General features: G+C 56.7%; 1 protein-coding gene across 3 annotated transcripts in view; it reads right to left on the reverse strand.

The window, feature by feature from the left end:
- Hmcn2 (hemicentin 2) overlaps positions 1–17171 on the reverse strand; it is a 152571-nt gene that overhangs the window by 75169 nt on the left and 60231 nt on the right. For 2 of the 3 annotated variants that reach the window (XM_037204583.1, XM_037204584.1), the window contains exons 23-32: positions 11170–11297; positions 8906–9160; positions 8276–8362; positions 6256–6450; positions 5260–5390; positions 4901–5048; positions 4069–4195; positions 3320–3474; positions 2050–2100; positions 1525–1803 (exon numbers count right to left, since the gene is read on the reverse strand). In XM_037204583.1, coding sequence (XP_037060478.1) covers positions 1525–1803; positions 2050–2100; positions 3320–3474; positions 4069–4195; positions 4901–5048; positions 5260–5390; positions 6256–6450; positions 8276–8362; positions 8906–9160; positions 11170–11297 — 1556 coding nt within the window. The remainder of the gene's footprint in view (positions 1–1524; positions 1804–2049; positions 2101–3319; positions 3475–4068; positions 4196–4900; positions 5049–5259; positions 5391–6255; positions 6451–8275; positions 8363–8905; positions 9161–11169; positions 11298–17171) is intronic. The other variant, XM_028884655.1, reaches the window with a different exon arrangement.

The following is a 17171-nucleotide window of genomic DNA, read 5'->3' on the forward strand; positions in this document are numbered from 1 at the left end:
CTCAGACACAGTCTCTTCCAGCCAGCCTCTCTCAGACCCTCGCTGGAAGAACCTCATCTGTCTCAGCTCCTGGAGGCCCCTCCCCAGCCCCTGCTTATATCTCTTCTGCTCCCACTACCACCCAGAAAGCTTGTCATCAGAACACCAGACTGTCTACTGAACAGGGATGGGTCTCCAGGACTCCAGACTAGGCCACTATCCCTGGAAGTCTCCTCACCCCTAGAGAGAGACAGCAGATGGCTAAGGCAGATCTGAGCCAAGATGGTACGATATGGGGGCTCCTGACACTTGAAGTGTGCTCAGAGATCATTGCAGCCAAGCCAAGGGGTGTGTTGGGGGCCACGTCCCTCGGCCCCCGAGTTGCAGAGCAGAGAGGATCACCAGCAGATGATCCTGTGCCATCATGAACTTCATGATGCTTCAAACCTCATTAGAGCCCCGAGGCTCTTGGAGAGGATGATGGACATGCAGTTTTCATTCTACTCCAGAGGTGTCGGAGCCTCACGGAGCCCCTGGTGGCAGATGCCGCAGTGGGCCCCACCCCTTCCTCAGCTCACGGCCTCCAGACTCCAGCACCCAAGTTCTTTGCACCTATGTGGTCAAAGCTCCCTTGCCGACTCTTCAGGGGCCAAATGACTCCTGTTGACCCTGTCCTGTTCCCCGACTCCCCAAAGCACCTCACTCTGCCTTACCCAGGCTCACCCTAATCCTTTCTCAAGAGTGCTCCCTATTTTTCTCCTTCCTTCCTTCCTTCCTTCCTTCCTTCCTTCCTTCCTTCCTCCCTCCCTCCCTCCCTCTCTCCCTCCCTTCCTTCTTTCCTTCCTTCCTTCCTTCCCTCTTCCTTCTTTTTTTTTTGGCGGGGGAAGGGTTTCACCATGTAACAGCCAAAATTGTCCTAGAACTCTCTCTGTAGTCCAGGCTGGCCTCAAACTCACAGAGATCCACCTGCCTCTGCCTCCTGAGTGCTGGGATTAAAGGTGTGCGTCACCACCATCCGGCAAGTGTTCCCCACTTTTTTTCCGAGCCCACTGTTCATGATTGCCAATTCATAGATGTGACATCAGACCCTCCCAGGGAGGGGGACAGGGCCCATGCGTCCCTGAGGTATGAGCTGGCAAGCTTCTTCATCCCATGGGAACACAGGAGGCCAAATGCTTTCTTCAGATGGTTCTACTGCGCATGAGCCACGGGCCGTGAGTCTTGCTCTAAGTCCTAAGCTACACATAGTTTAAGCGGGGATCTTCACACCACCCTGGGAAGTTCATTGGGGAGGGGAGCCTCACAGTCCTCCAGGGGTAATTAGACTCTGCATAGACTCCTACCTAGGCCCTGCCTCTGACTCAGTTTCCTCATCTGTGCAGGAAAGGCAAGGCAGATGGCTGAAATGAACCCCATACTTGAATCACTTCATTTGTCTTTGAATACTCTAAGTGGCCACCCCTCATTGACCTTCAGGGACAGGCAGAGGTCACCTCACACTGTCCACACCAGCTGCCCATAGCTACGAGCCCCCTGGCTGCTCACCATACACCTCCAGCCTGGTGGATTTCTTGGTGAGGCCTGCAGGGTTGCTGGCCTGGCAGGTATAGAGGCCAGTGTCGGAGTGCTGGGCCTTTACCAGCTGGAGCTGCCGGCCACCCTTGCTGTAAACCACTTCCGGGCTGGGGGCCAGCAGGTTCCCATCCTTGTGCCAGACGATGTCAGGGGCTGGCATTCCTCGGGCCTCACAAAGGAGCTGCGCTGTGTGGCCCTCCAGGACGGTCACCTCCCCCGTCTCATTAGAGCCCCAGATAGTGGGAGGTGCTGGGGACAGAGAGGAACATGAGGGTGGTCACAGATGAACCGAGTCAGTCCCTGGTGTCCCTTGAACGGCATGCACACAGTACAGGCTTCTACTCTAAGGACTGGCAGGCATGAGGGCTGGGGAGAGGGTTTGGGACACAGACAGAAGAGGCCAGTTCAGGGACATGCCGGTGTGGGACGCAAGCCCAGTCACTATGGGTAGGGATGGTGCAGGTGGGGAGAGGGACCACAGTGCCTCTAACTCACTGTATGACCTGGGGTAGGTCCTGTCCCCTCTCTGGGTCTCGGGGTCCCCATCTGTGGAGGAACTTGATCAGGGCTTCCCTAGGGCAGGGCACTCACAACTGGTACCCAGGATGATGGCCGAGGCACATGGATACAGCGTGAGATCACCCTGCCTCCCGGAACCATGCCCTTCTAACCATGTCCCTTGATGGCAGTGAGAAAAGACTCCATGTGAGGCCACCATGTCACCAGCCTGTCCATCCCCTTCTACTCAACTCTCATTTTAAGATTTATTTTATTGCTGGGCGGGGGTGGCGCACACCTTTAATCCCAGCACTCGGGAAGCAGAACCAGGCAGATCTCTGTGAGTTCAAGGCCAGCTTGGTCTACAGAGTGAGTTCCAGGACAGGCTACACAGAGAACCACCCCGAAAAGATTTTGTTTACTTGTGTATGAGGATGTGGAGATGTTGTACACACACACACACACACACACACACACACACACACACACATATGTTCAAATGGGTGTGAACACGTGCATGTGGGTGCACACACACACACACACACACAAAGGTCAGAGTTGACATCCGGTGTCTTCCTCTATTACACTCTGCCCCTTACTTTTTGTGACACCGAATCTGGACCTTATCAGTTTGGCTAGACTAGCTGGCCAGAAAGCCCCAAGAGTCCACTCGTCTCGGCCTCCCCAGTGACTGTCCAGGTGAGGTGACCATCCTGGAGGGCCACACAGCACGGGCACGTGGCCACCATGTCTGGAGTTTTACATGGGTGCTGGGATTCAGACTCAGGTTCACGTGCTCATGGAGCAAGTGTTTAACCAGCTGAGCCTGCTCCCCAAGCGCTCAACCCCGCTGTTAGCACAGAGTACAGACGCAGGCTAAGTGCCCACTGCGTGGCTTAGGGCAGCTCTCTGGATGTGTTCGTTGGTGCTGTTCTGTATACTCAGGGCTTCCTACATACCAGGCAAGGGATTCCCCCACCGAGCCATGCCCCAGGGCCTGGGTGTACCAGTTCTTCCTGTTCCTTCCAGCTGACACCGGCTTCCCATAGTGAAGCACTAAACTGCTTTATAATTGTTCCCATGTAAACAAGAGCAAGTGATGTAAGGGGAAAATCAAAGAAACCATCCTCCAACACACATTAGAAGCAGTGAGTGTGTGAAGTAGTAGTTTGGGGCAAATGTGGGCCCACGTGCCCTTGGCTCCTGTTAACGCCCTTGCCTCCCCTCCCAGGTAGCATCGGGAGGGCCCAGGAGGCACTGAACTCACAGTAGATGCTGAGCTGAAAATCCTTGGCCTGCTGGCCGGCTGGGCTGAAGGCGACACACTGGTACCGCCCTTCGTCACCCAGGTGACTGCTGATAATTCTGAGAACCTGGCCATCCTCCTGGAGCAGGGTGTGAGGGTCCCCTGGCAGGATGGACCTGGAGAGAAGCCACTGGTCAGGCCAGGGTATCTGCAGGGTAGCTGCTCAGAGGGACTGCAGCTTATGATAAGAATGGCGTTCCCCGGATGCCCACGAGAGGACGAACAGCATGTGGGCCTCCATTCTGTGGAGTATTAGTCAGCCCTAAAAAGAAGCGAGTTCCTGACACTGGCGGCAAAGGGATCACATCTCCAGAACATTCTGCTAAATGAAGGGACCAGACCTCAAGAGCATGCATCGTCTGACTCTGCTCATAGGAGTTTTTGGGTTTGGGGGATATCAGAGTGTTCTGGAATCAGATGGTGGCCACAGTTGTATAGTCCTGTGAATTCAACAGCTGCTTTAAAATAGTTAATTGTACATTATGTAGTTTTTCCATGGGCCTCTGATTCCCAGAATGAGAGAATTAGAGTTGATAGCCAAGGCAAGATTTTACCAGAATGAGAGCAGGGTCTCCTGGCAATCGCCCACTGGTGACACCGACGCCGCCCTCCACCCGACGCTGGGTGGCACACACCACACCTATTGGGCACTCTCAGGCTTCCCCACCCCCATTCCCAGCCCCTCACAATCCACAGAGAGGGTCACTCACTGCCCATCCTTGGTCCACTCCACCTGGGGTGTGGGGACCCCCGAGGTCTGACACTCCAGTTCCACATCAGCACCAGCCAGGCCCAGCACCTCCTGAGCGGTCCCAGCTCCCAGCAAGGAAGGAGGGACTGGGGGTGGGGAGGGAGGGAGAGAGGCGACGACTCAGACTCCACACCCCCGGCTGACCACAGGACCTTTGTCCATGAAGGTCCCCTGGCCTGCACACCCTACCCACCAGAGAAGCTCCCCGATGCTGCTGGATGAGCCCTTGCCCTGAGTTACCAGCAGCATGGACTGCCGCTGTGCGGCACCATTGTGTGGTGGTTGATCTTGTCAACTAGATGAGATTTCGAACCCACTGATTTGGAAACAAATCTCTGACTGTGTCTGTGAGGGATTTTCTGGATTGGGTTAATTGAGGGAGGAAGACACACCCTAAATGTGGGTGGCCCCTCCTCACAGGCTGGGGTCCTGGGCTGCATAAAAAGTAGAAAGCGAGCTGAGCACCAGCATTCACCTCTCCCTGCTTCCTGACTGGGCCTGGGACGGACCAGCTGCCTCACACTCACTGCTGTGACGTGCCCCGTCATCGTGGTGGACTCTACCTTTGAACTGTGGGCCCAGATAAGCCCTTTGCCCCTTAAATGGCTTTCGCCAGATATCGTGACAACCAGGACTGCCTGGTAGTCACTGCCGTTAACCACGTGGCTGTCCTCTGTGTGGATGCTCTGTGGGCTCCTGAGGATAGGGTCTAGGTCTGTGGCGGCCCCTCTCTGTGCGCCTTGCTCTCTGCTGACACATGCTTGGGAGTTCAGGACACGGTCCTCACTCACTGAACACAGCAAGATTGAAGTCCCGCTGGGCGCTGCCCGCCTGGTTCTCAGCCCGGCAGGTATAGAGGCCAGAGTCACTCTCTTGGATCCTGGGGAAGTGGAGGGACCGGGCACCATCCAGGAGGCGATGGTCACCAGCCTCTGGGATCTGAGGACAAGGGGCCAGAGGGAGCACATGATCAATGGGGGACAGAGGGCGGTGGAGCTGTTTGGTGACCCCAGAGGTCTCAGTCCACCAAGAGGACTCCCAGGAAGTCCTTTCAGGACCACAGTTCCCCTCTGCCCCTGCACCCAGGCATCCCCAAAGACATGTCACACATAGACGCCCCCCCATCCCAGCCTCCTCTGGAGACACCCACCAGCTGCCCCTCCTTGAGCCACACCACCTCGGGGACTGGGAAGCCATTTGTGTCACACTCCAGCGTCAGAGGCTGCCCGGCCAGGCCTGACACGTTGGTCACACGCCCTTCTTCCCGGATGCTGGGGGGCACTTGGGGAGCAAGGAGAAGCAGAAGAGTGGCCGACCTTGTTAGCTAAGACAGGCCACCCACATCCTGCTCCATCCCCAGGTCCTCAGGCCTGTCATCAGCCTGTCCCTGGGACCCCTGAAGACCCATCTGCTTTCATCTATCCTGGTCCCCGATCTGACCACAAGGGCACTACACATCTCACATGGTCACAGCAGCGTCACACAGGGACCAGAACAGCCCCTCCCCCGCTGCCAACAGCTACCAGTACGCTGACACCCAGTCTGAGAGGCGGGATTCCTGGACACATCCGGTTCTACCTGCAACCAGGTGTCACATCCGGGGAGGCCCTGAGTGGGAATTGCTAAAGGTCGGCCCAGGTGTGTCAACCTCTCAGGGACGACATTCTTTGACAAACTGGGGACACAAGGTGGCCAAGAGTGCTGTTCAATCTGAGAGGTCCGGCTCACCCCGGCAGCAGGGAACGCTCCCAGCCTGCCCTGCCCTTGTGGAGACCCAGCTAGTTGGAGGCCCCCAACTCTGCCCTGGGCACCCTGTCTGCAGGGGTAGGAGCTCTTGGCGGTGGTGGCCCAAAAGAAAAGGCCTGGTGCGAAACTCCGGTCCTCAGGGTTGCACAGCAAGAGGCTTACTGAGTGCGCTCACCTCAGATCTCGACCTGCTGACTCACCTCAGAGGCCTACACTGTCCCTGCAGATGCACCTGGTGAAACGGGGTGCCCCGTGCAACCCTCAAGCCCCAGTCTTTCCTGGCCTCTGGGAGGCGGAGATCACTTGTTTGGGCCTTGGGGTCTGGGCATCATTTTGGATCCCCATGTGGAAGATGGATACAAGCCTGTCCCCAGCCTCCATCTCTAGGGCCTCAGCTTACCATAGACCACCAGCTTGGCTCTCCTGGATGCAGAGCCCACCTCATTGGTGGCCTGGCACTCATACTCTCCACTGTCCGCGAGCGAGACTGAGGACAGGAACAGGGACCCTTCATCCAGCACTGACACATCTGCCCGGCCACTCAGGGGCTCTGAGGATGGGCCCCTCCGCCATGTGATTTGTGGCTTCGGTGTCCCTGGCAGGGTATGCAGAATCGTCAGGCAAAATATCGGACACCGCCCCTCCATGCCAGCAGTGTCCCCTCATGTGACCCCTCTGCACATGTCGCTGACCTTCAAGGTGGGTGGTCTCAGGCTCTATGTCACCCCCAGGTCAGGAGGAGGAGTGGCCTCAGATAGGCAGTGTTTGTCCCCTGTCCCCACACAATATTGAACATCCATAGGCACATGGATTCTGATTCTCAGGGAGGCCCGGGGTATGCTTCCCGCACACCCACTGCCAGCCCTGAGCTCTCCTCTCCCTGCCAGCTCCGACTTTCAAACATTCCACAGAACATTCTGTCAACTAGCTTTTCTTGCTCAGTGTCTTCCCCAGGATCAGGGTCTTTCACTGTTCCCTGCTGTGCCCAAGCCACCAGCGCACCCACATACTGGGAACTGTGTGAATGAACAAGTCTTCTGTGCTCAGCCTGCTGCCCTGTGCCACCGGAGTTGGGCACAGGCAGTGGGTGATGTTGACTCGACCTGTCCTGTCCCTCCCTCCACAGCGTGACCAAACTTGGGGCAGCCACGCTCTGGCCACACACCCCAGGCCTGGAGGAGAGGTGATGATGTCCCTGAATATCCCAAGGGCTTCCCTGTGCCTGGCTCTGGTGCCGTGCCCTTCAGTACTCAGACCCAGAGCCCACTGCTCTCCCCTCTTGGAAAGGGGTGGACCAGCCCAGAAAGGATGCCTTACAGAGGGACTTGGGTGAGGCTGGGGACACCGAAGTCTGGCTCTGATGGTTCAAGGATGAATGTGGGAGAGACGAGTGGACCACACTGTGGGACAGCTTGAAAGTAGTAGGCTCAGTTTGGTGGCTTGCCCATGGCTGTTACTGCCTGCTGTTTCTAGAGTGCAACACTAGGTGGCACTATGATCGAGGCTCCCAGTTCCCACTTAGGCACCTGCTCCGGAGCCCCCCTCCTGCCTGCCTCTTTAGTGCTGTTCAGGGATCTCACAGGGGCCCTGCTGCTGGAGATGGAGTTGCCGAGGCCAGGGGATGCTTTGCAGGCTCCTGCTGGCTTCTCTACCCACCTCTTGCTCCACAGATTCTCAGCCCGGGGGAACACTGACCAAGAATGATGGAGATGGCTCTTTGTACCCACCAGTCACAGACAAGACCAAAAAGGTGGGTCACTGGGACAGTGAGGTCTGGTGGGTGGTGTGGAACATGCTTCACCTCCTGAGTGCCAGGCATGGGTCTGGGAGCTATGACTCACACCTCGTGCCTTGAGACTTCACGGCCGAGTCACTGTGAGGGACGGATGTGCCCCCGCCATGTAAATGAGGAGGCTGTGGCTCAAGAGGAATGTAAATATCCAGGACAAAGCTGGATCTGCCTGGACAGCTGACCCTGAGGTGGCAAGCTGGACCCTCAGCTGCATTGCCATCCCAAAGCAAACCCTGAAAAGGCTGCCTTGCTTGGGAACACTGTGAGGAAGTGTGGGGAAACATGGTAACCCCACAGTCTCAATTCAAAAGGTCCCAAGAGCTGCTCTTAGCCACGGCTGTCACTTTCCCAGACTCTGGGGACTATGGGGATGCATAGGCAGGCTGACTGGAGGTCAAACCAGACCATACTGAGTCACATACTGGCTGTGTGTCCTTACGTAAATTGTTTAATCTCTCTGGGACAGGGCATCCCTAATAAAAAAACTAACGGCAATATCCATCCTATAGAATTGTCATTGTGATTCCATAAACCCCATAACCCAAGGAGGTCACCATATATGGTGGCCAAGTTCCTGGAACCCAGGCCAGCCCTTGCTCTCCTAGCCCCACCCTGGGCTCAGCCTCACCTCGGGCAGGGCACGGCAGACTGGCATTCTCTCCAGCCACTCGCTCCAGCAGGCCTCTGGTCTCGTCGACCCCCCAGTGTGGTGGCTCTGTGGGAGGTAGTGAGGCCATGTCCATAACCCTCAGGTGTAGCATTCCCTTCCAGCAGGAGCTGAGAGGATGGGGTCTCCTCCCAGAACCCCAGTCCCCAGCCTCCCAGGGAGGCCAGCATCAGAGGCTGGGCCTGTGCCTCAAACACAAGAGGTATAGTAAGTAGGGTCATGGCAGTGCCTTCCAACAGTGTCTTGCATCCAGTTCCCAACAGTGAAAATGTTAGTATTGATCCAGAATATTCTGTGGCCTTGTGATTACTGGATCACCTTGCAGGTGAAAAAATGGCCTGAGTTGTCCATGTGGTAAACGAGAGCTGAGTCAGACACCTGATCCCTGACCACAGTCCCACGGGACGTCGCACAAGGCCCCTAGGGTCACAGGCCACAGGTCATCTGGGCAAATCAGGGAGCCTGCACCGTGCCTCTGAGGACCTACTGCTCAGAACTGGACAAGCAGAGTCCAGAACACCGCAGCGGTGTGGGCGGTGGCGGCGGCAGGAGGTAAGCGGCGGTGGTCCCGTTCGGGGCTCGGGGACTTACCCAGCACACGGAGCTGCAGGTCCCAGGTGTCGGTGCCGGCGCTGCTGGCGGCTTCACAGCGGTACAGGCCGGCATCGGAGGTCTGGACAGCAGCAAAGTGGACAGAGCCCTGGGGTCCCTCACCCCTCAGGGCCACCCCATCCTTGAACCAGTTCAGCTGGGGTTCTGGGTTGCCCTCGGCCACGCAGTTCAAATCAAGGGCTTCCCCCGCCAGCACCTTCAGGACCCGAGGGCCAGGCTGCACCTGAGGGGGAACTGGCAGGGTTCCAGGGATGGGCATCAAGGTAGGCTACCTGCTTAGGGGTCCCAGAGCCCCAGCAATGCTACAACCCTGTTACCAGCAAGCAGCAAAATCATCACAGGGGATGGGGAGACCTAAGGCAGACATTCCTCGTTACCCAAGGAAGAGCTATGGACCATGTAGCCCTTCCCCACACCCCGAAAGAGCAGAATCCAGAGTCCACCTGGACACCTGAATGCACTCAATGCATTTGTCCCCTACCTCCACCAATGTGCCCCGTGCCACTTGAGAAGTGCCATCTGGTCTACCCCAGTGTAGTGGGCATATAGGGAAACTGAGGCACTGAGGTCAGGACTGACTCAGAATGGCCCAGCCAGGTTGGAGTGGCACTCTGAGTAGCTACATAATCCCAGCTCTGTTCCCTGCCTACACTGTGGTACCTGGCACCAGCTGAGCCTCAGTTTCCCTTTGACAGAGGGGGAGGTAGCACCGACTCCCATTGCCCCTCTCCCCCAGCCACACCTGTGGGCTGTGTTTGTATTTTCCTACAAACAAATCCTCCTGCAGGGTGGAGACTGTCACACCCAGTTTGAAGATGGGGAAACTGAGGCTTATACAGATTTGCCTCCTCTTCTGGATGCAAGGAGTTGGAGATCACAGCCCTGGGTCTGTGTGTCTGAGAATTCAGGCTGCTTCCATTAGGCTCAGCCTGTGCGGCCAGGAACATCCACAGAGCCCAGGCCACACTGCTCTTCTGGGCCACCAGGCAAACTGAGGAACCCTGACATTGTCCCCATTTCTAAGACACTGTCAAAGATAAGCCCAGGCGTTGGAAACGAGCCCATGACCTGCTGCCTGGCAGTGCTCGGAAGGGGTGCGGGAGCATGGAGACGCCCAGGCCACAACCACTATGCCATGGCCACCGTCTTTGCCATACCCCAGTCTACACCGTTCTGAGCACTTGACTAATAACATGTCCCTTCTGTTGACTACAGGTTGGGCATGATTGTGGCCCCTCTTCACAAGGTTCAGAGAGATTGAGTGACTGGCCTAAGGCCACACAGCAAGCTGGCAGCAACGTCGATTGAGATTCAAACCCTGCTTCGCTGTTTCCAGATCTGCTTTTCACTCCCACCCCCACGTTCCTCTCACTTGCTAGGGCACATCTTTTCTTTCCACCCCCAGCCCAGGCCTCAGCCTATCTGTCTGTAAAATGGGATGCTGGTGTGGACAGGGCTGGAACGCGTCTGTGAAGGGTGAGGGATGCTTGGCTGTGAGGGCGGATGATGTGTCTAGCCACCGAGTTGGAGTGTGAAGGACACAGATGAGTGAATACTTGCAGCTGTTCCCATTACCCACAGACTTTGAACGTGGACGTCAAGTCATGATCAACAATGTGGAACATTCATTATCTTTCCATCCTTCCCTCACGGGCCCCATGAGGGTAACAGGTGAACTGGGCCATGCTTGGTCCTGTCTTAGGGTCTCCTCAGGGTGCTGGTGTGTGACTGGCATGGGGTGACTTCTTTTGAATGGGACCATTCCAGGGACCCCTAATGTGCTGGGGACCAGCCTCACGTGGGTGTAAATTTAGACCTTGGCCATAGAGTCGGGCTTGCTGTGGTGCCTGAGAAACCGGAGCCTCCACAAACGTCAGCAGGCCTGTTCCAGGTGGGCAGCTTGCTGAAGCAGAGTGGGTTAGAAAGGGTCTCTTTATGGAGCCTCGGGCGCTCCTGGCAGGAAGAACCCTAACCCCCAGGAGCCTTTGCAAAGCTAGAACTGGCCTCCCACGTTGTGTGACTCCAAGTGGACAGAAGGCCGCGGGATCACTGCTCCTTATGTGTCCCCACTCATGGTCCCCACCGGGCCCTGTTCTTCGTGGGCCTCTTTAACAGCCTCCCCAGGCCCAGAGACAGGAAGAGGGATGCCTGCTCTGGCACTGTGGAGCCTGAGAGAAAGTAGAGGAACAGACAGGGCATGGAGATCATGGATGGAGTGAGGGATGGCCTCCAGTGGGCCCTACCTTGAACCCTGAGGATGTAGTGGCGAGACGTGGCCCCTGCTGGGTTGCTGGCTGTGCACTCATAGTGGCCATTGTCGCCCACCTGGGTCTGTGTCAGGTGCAGGGAGCCTGATGGGAGGAGGTCATGCCTGTGGGAGGGAGGAACACCAGTGAGACCTCATTCCACCCTGGACAGAGAAAGGCTTGAAGATCCACCGCCAAGGATCCTGCTGCCTCCCCCAGGCAGCCTTCCCAGACTGAGGTAGCATCTACCGTCAGGACTTGACTCCAGCCCCTGCCCTGCCTCCCACAGCCAAGGCCAGGCCCTCTCAGTGTAGCACCTGTAGAGAGGTGGGTGGGTCCCAGTCCACACTCCCAGCCTACTTAGCTGTGTGACCCAGGACATAAACTGTTCCCTCTCCCGGTTTCCATTTCCTCATCTGTAGAATGGGCCTGAATCCCTGGGGCTCTGGCACAACACTCCCGTCCATGCCCCACTGCAGCTGATGGCAATGCCCCTTGTCCTCAGCACATCTGTTTGTCAGGAGGCTAGAGTCCCCCTGCTTCCAGAGAAAAGTCCACTAGCCCTAAGTCCTCAGTGTCTGATCCCCAGGCTCTCCTGAGCTCAAACCCAGGGTCTCTTGGGGAGTTGCTGTCCGGAGGCATCTTGGAGATCCATGAGAAGAAACTTTGCAGACCTCCCCCAGCTCTGGCCCACCTTACCAGTCCCTCCCCACAAGGTCACAGGACCCTAGCCAGGCTCCAGCAGCTGGGATGGACCCCAAGGGGCTCTGCAGACATGATGTCAACTCCATATGTGTTGGCTCCAAGGGATGGCGGCTGCAGCCTGTGGCCCTGACTAGCCTAAGAGCGAGCGTCCAGACCAGGGGTGGAGGACCCCAGGGTCAACTGTCAACCTAGAGCTGACTGAGCTCTTCAGATGGCCTTCAGCCTGGTTCCCCCATCCCCTTGCTGCTGGGACCAAGCATCCACCTCTGCAAAATGGCATCACAGGGCCCCTGGCGGGATCCCTGGGAGCCAGCCCTGCAGCCCCCACCTCCCTCCACGCAGCTGCCAGGGTGCATGGTTTCCAACCACACCCAGGCTGTCAGCACTGGTTTTGCTTCTATCCACCCATCGGTGAAGCGAAGTGATAACCCCTCTCTCTATCCAGAACCTTCTAGCTTGTCCGCGTATGCAGCAGGCATTGTACATGGCTTTGGATGACATGTAAGTCAACAGCAAGTACTCAACCAACTGATCTACATTCCAGGCCCCCAGCACCCTGTCTTTCTTATAACCAATCACAGGTCATTTCCTGCAGAAGTTGGCGCAGGATGGGGTGGGATGCTCACTACCGTAAGGAAGAAATGAAGGACTGTGGATCCATGGTTCAGATAAGCAAACTGACACTGGTAGGGACTGAGGGCACCTGACCTGCCCAGAAGAGTGGGTGCTTGCTTGGGTGCCGGGGTGGCCAGGGAACTCAAGCATGCTGCCATGGCCTGGAGTGATCTATGCAAAGCATCCCCTCCTCCCTCATCATCCTCATCCCAGGCCCTGTCAAACCCCTCAGAGCTCAGGCTCAACCCACTCTTGCTGCTCTGTGCCTGCCGGGATACACCTGTTCTCCTCCTTTATGCAGACACCACTTCCTCCAAGAAGGCTTCCTTCATGCCCTAGACTGGCAAGCCCATCCTGTGGTCTCTCATGGCTCTACCCAGCTTGTGACACCAGGATCCTGTCTGTCAGAGGCTCCAATGGGAGACCCTTATTATCACCGACCCAACTCAGACCCTGCACAGAGCAATGCCTTTATGGTGATCCAGCTTGAGCTTCCTACTCAGAGAAAAGGTAAAGCCACTGTCCTGGGTCTGGGTCTGGGTCTGGCTGGACATGACTAGGAGGTTTTGGAAGGGAATTCCAGGAAGTTTCCACCTGCCCTTCCCCCATCAGCCCTCCCTGCACCTTCCCAGAGGCTCAGGAGGGAAGCCCTGGCCAGGGAAGGGAGGATGTGCACAGGATGCCAGACTCTTCAAGCCACGAGCTGCTGGGGATGGGGACTCCGTCAATAGGAGGGCTTCTTCAAGGCTCTGCAGCCAGATGGCTCCTCACAGCACCCAAGGGAGCACTTGGACTCAAGGGGAGTTTCCTGTTTATTATGTCCATCTGGCTGGGGCCTTGCAGTCCATGCCAGGCATACACACACGTCAGAACGCTGGGCTGGGGGGCCTGCAAAGAGCCCACTGACTCTCCCCGCCCCAGGCAGAGGGCTGGCCAGCAGCCTCCTGATCTGTCCAGATGGACCAAGGTACACCTGGTGGGAAGCATCCACAGCCCGCACCTGCCTGCTTTGCACCTCTGCACCTCTGTCCAACCAGCTCCCCAAAGCCACTAGGGTATTTATCATACGTGTGACCGCTGACACTGTCTGGTAGGAATCGGGGGTGCCTAGGTCCCTACTCTACCCCAATCCTTAGCACACAGTAGGTGCAGATGAATGTCTGACAGCAGATTACAGCTGCTCCCGTCCATGCCCACACTCCATCCCTGCCGTCACTTCCACAGTCCCCTCTCATAATCTCAATCCAGCTGTGCTACCTTCCGGGCGGCACTGGTTCCGGCCCTTCCACGGAGCTGCCCCAGACACTCCCCGGCAGGCTAAAGTTCCAGGACCTAGGCTTGCTCATTTGTTATTTACTCATTCAGTGGGAGTGTCCCTGGGTGCCTGGTGACTACAGTGTCTGTGTTCCTCCTCTTGGGCTGTTGAGTCTTGGCCTTTGTCTGCTCTGGTCCCTCCCATGCCACAGGGGCCATCTTGCTGCCCCTGGCTGTAAAAGGTCATTCTGTAGCACTTTCTACCTTACTAAAGGAGCACACAGTAGGGCTGGAGGCTGGAGACGCTACCCTGTCCACGGTCCACACTTCTCAGCATATGCCTACTGTGTGCTGGCGTGTGCAGCCGTTGTCTGTTGGGCCAGGGCATCTCTAAGCCAAGGATGGGGAACCCTTCAGCCTAGTGGCTCAACCCCTCATCAGGAAGTCACAGGTGGAAATGCTGAGCTGGAGAAACTGAGGCAAGGGGGCTGAAAGGTCTGAGAGACAGGGGGAGGGGAGAGACAGGAGAAGGGGCCTGCACAGTGGCCGTCGGATAATGAATTCAGGCTGCTCGTGATGCTAACAAAGATGGTGTTGATGTCAGTGATGGGTGCCAACTGTTGTGTGCTTCCCGTATGTGCCTACACAGTGAGCTCCTGCTGGGGTGGGTGCCTTCTTATTTGATGCTCCCCAGCCAGGCCCGAGGACAGAGTCCCCACGGGCACCTTCACCACAGTTAGCAAAGCAGAGGTCAGAGTGAAAAGCTCTGTTGCCCATGCCACTCAGCTGGTCCAGGCCTCAGAGCCTGCCACTGAGTGTCCCCATCACTGCGTGGTGACCAAAAGTTTGGGGTCTGATGTTTGGTTAACAAAGGGAGCCACTGGTCGTGGGAGGTTGACAGCCAGACTGGAGGCAGCAGACTGGCCACCAGCACTAGCTCTGAGGCTCCACCAAGCCGGAGACCCCACACCAGGCCCCCAGACAGTCTGTGCTCGGTCACTGGTTCTCATTAGTCAGCCCCCGTAAGGAGACCGGTGGGTGGGCTGGCTGTCCTACAGGGTCCTAGGGAGTGGGCAGAGAGCTAAGAGAGACTGTGACAACTGGAAGCTTGGAGCTGCCGTGTCCCCTCGCTCCACTCCCCTTTTGGAATTGGGGATCTGGCCCTGTGTGGGTCCCTGGCTTGACGCCTCCGGAGAAGGAGTGGAAGCCAGGAGCACATCCAGCTGCCCCCACTCCACAGCAGAATCCCCAAACAAACATTAAACATTGTTGCCTAGCAACACGCCCCAACCCAGCATCCCAGCTGAGGAGAGAGATGCTGTCTGGCCATCACCACCCGCTGGACCCTTTCACATCTCAGATGGGAAGACTGAGGTCTGAGGAAGAGATGGATCTTGTTTGAGTTCACCAAGCAAGTTGAGCAACTCTGGGTAGGGTCCCCCAGGCCCTTGGGTGTCTAGTTTGAGATGTCACAGAACTGGCACGAGCTGTTCCCAATCCACCCAGCCTGCTTTAGCTTTGCATTGGTGACCAGGAAGCTTCTGCAGAAACAACAGTTCCAGGACCGTGAGATCTCACAGTCAAAGACCATTCTCTAATCCTGTCCTTAGCTGGTTGCCCTGGGGCCCGATCCCCCAAGGAGGTGACCCAGGAGACAGAGGGGAGCATGTGAATGGGGCCACCAGGCAGCACCATTTATAACACGAAAGTGGTGGAGAAGTGTATGCCCCAGACAGAGGAACTGTGCTTAGTAACTCCAGGGCAGCCCGAATGCGGACCTGCCCTCGGAGAGAGCCTACGGATGCACCAGCAGGAGTGGGCCAGAACGACCAGGCACTTGGCCATGCAAGAAAGAACCCCGTGCCAGGGCAGAAGCCAGACCCACCAAATTCCTACAGGAGCATGTGGTGTGAAGGAGACCCTCAGAAAGGAGGGGACTCGGGTGGGAGCTGGGGTCTCTTGGCTTCTCCACCTCCTTGAGCTCACTTTCTTCAAGAAGCTTTGACTTGGGAGGTGTTAGAGACACCCCCAAGTTTAGAATATGACTTGGGTGCTTGGGAGAAGCAGTGCCCTGGCCTGGACCCAGAGGCCTGACCTGCATGTGTATGTGCGTGTGCCTCAGTTCCATGTGGGCATCTGAGTGTGTTTTTATCTGGATGTACTGCTCCTGTGTGTCCAGCCCTGAGAGGAGGAAGATCATTCCAGTCCTCCTTCCCCCAGCCCTGGGTTCCTTCTCCTCCTCTGTGGCCCCAGCATGACGCCATTTACCGCACCCAGCTCCGGGGTGGCCTGCTGGCTGGGCCTACCACTCTTGGCCAAACTGGGATAGAAAAGGCCATACCGGCCCAGCATATCCTGACTCCAACTCTAGCCAAGCCTCTTTCATGGTTTACCAGGGATGCCGAGGCAAGGCAAAACCACTCTAGGGCTGAGACCATTAGGCCAGGCTTGGCACAGGAGGGTAGAATGCCAGAGGACAGAGCCACCTGAGGCATGGTGGGACCAATCTGGGTCCTGAGGCAGCCAGATACCTCTGGCTCATGGAAGGAAGTGAACCCTTTGCTTTCTAGCATGGATCCAGAACCTGAGTTTTGGGGCTCCTCCAAGAAGGAGCAGGAGGCCGAAGAGAAGGAGTAGGCAGGGCAGAGGGAGAGGAAGCCGAAGAAGGAGGAAGAGCAGAAGCAGAGCGCAGACAGAGGTCCTTGCCTCTCTTACCTTCAGGTGCTGTGTGGCTGTGAGGCTTACCAGTCTCTACTCTGGCTGAACGTCTGTGGGGTGGGCGCAGGGGAGCTATGCTCTGTGTCTGTCAGTGGCTGCACTTTGGACTCATGCTCAGCTTTAGTCTCATCCAAGAAAGCCCAAAGAACCCCAAACACATGTCTTATTTGTTTAAAATGTGATTAAAAGAACAGAGGCCCTAAACGATTGCCCAGAGACATACAAACACCTGTATGTCATTAGCTGGTGGAGGGAGGCGCAGGAATGTTCTAGAATTGATTGTGGTGATTGCTGCATGATTGTGAACTGACTAAAAACAAAAACCACTGAACTGGGCAAGTGAAGATGTGAACGGTCCTGTGTTAGAGGGGGACTCCCCAAAGCCAGTCATGGGCCAAGTCAAAAGACAACAGACCCAAGACAGAGCTGTGTGTGGTGTGTGTGCAAGTCTGTGCACACACATGTGGAGGCCAGAGGTAGTGTCTCCGTCTGCCACTCTCTAGTTTTTGAACCACTAATTGAAGCTCGGCCCACTAATTCAGTTGAGTGGCCAGTGAACCTCAGGGTCTTCCTGTCTCTGCCGTGGCCCCAGGCCTGGCTTACAGTCTCTAGACACCATGTCGGGCTTTCACATGGGTGCTGAGGGTCAAGTCAGGTCCTCATGCAGACATTTCCTCACCGGCCCATCTCCATAGGCCCAGGATAGT

Source organism: Peromyscus leucopus, chromosome 4 (genome assembly GCF_004664715.2).
Source record: "Peromyscus leucopus breed LL Stock chromosome 4, UCI_PerLeu_2.1, whole genome shotgun sequence".
NCBI lineage: Eukaryota > Metazoa > Chordata > Mammalia > Rodentia > Cricetidae > Peromyscus > Peromyscus leucopus.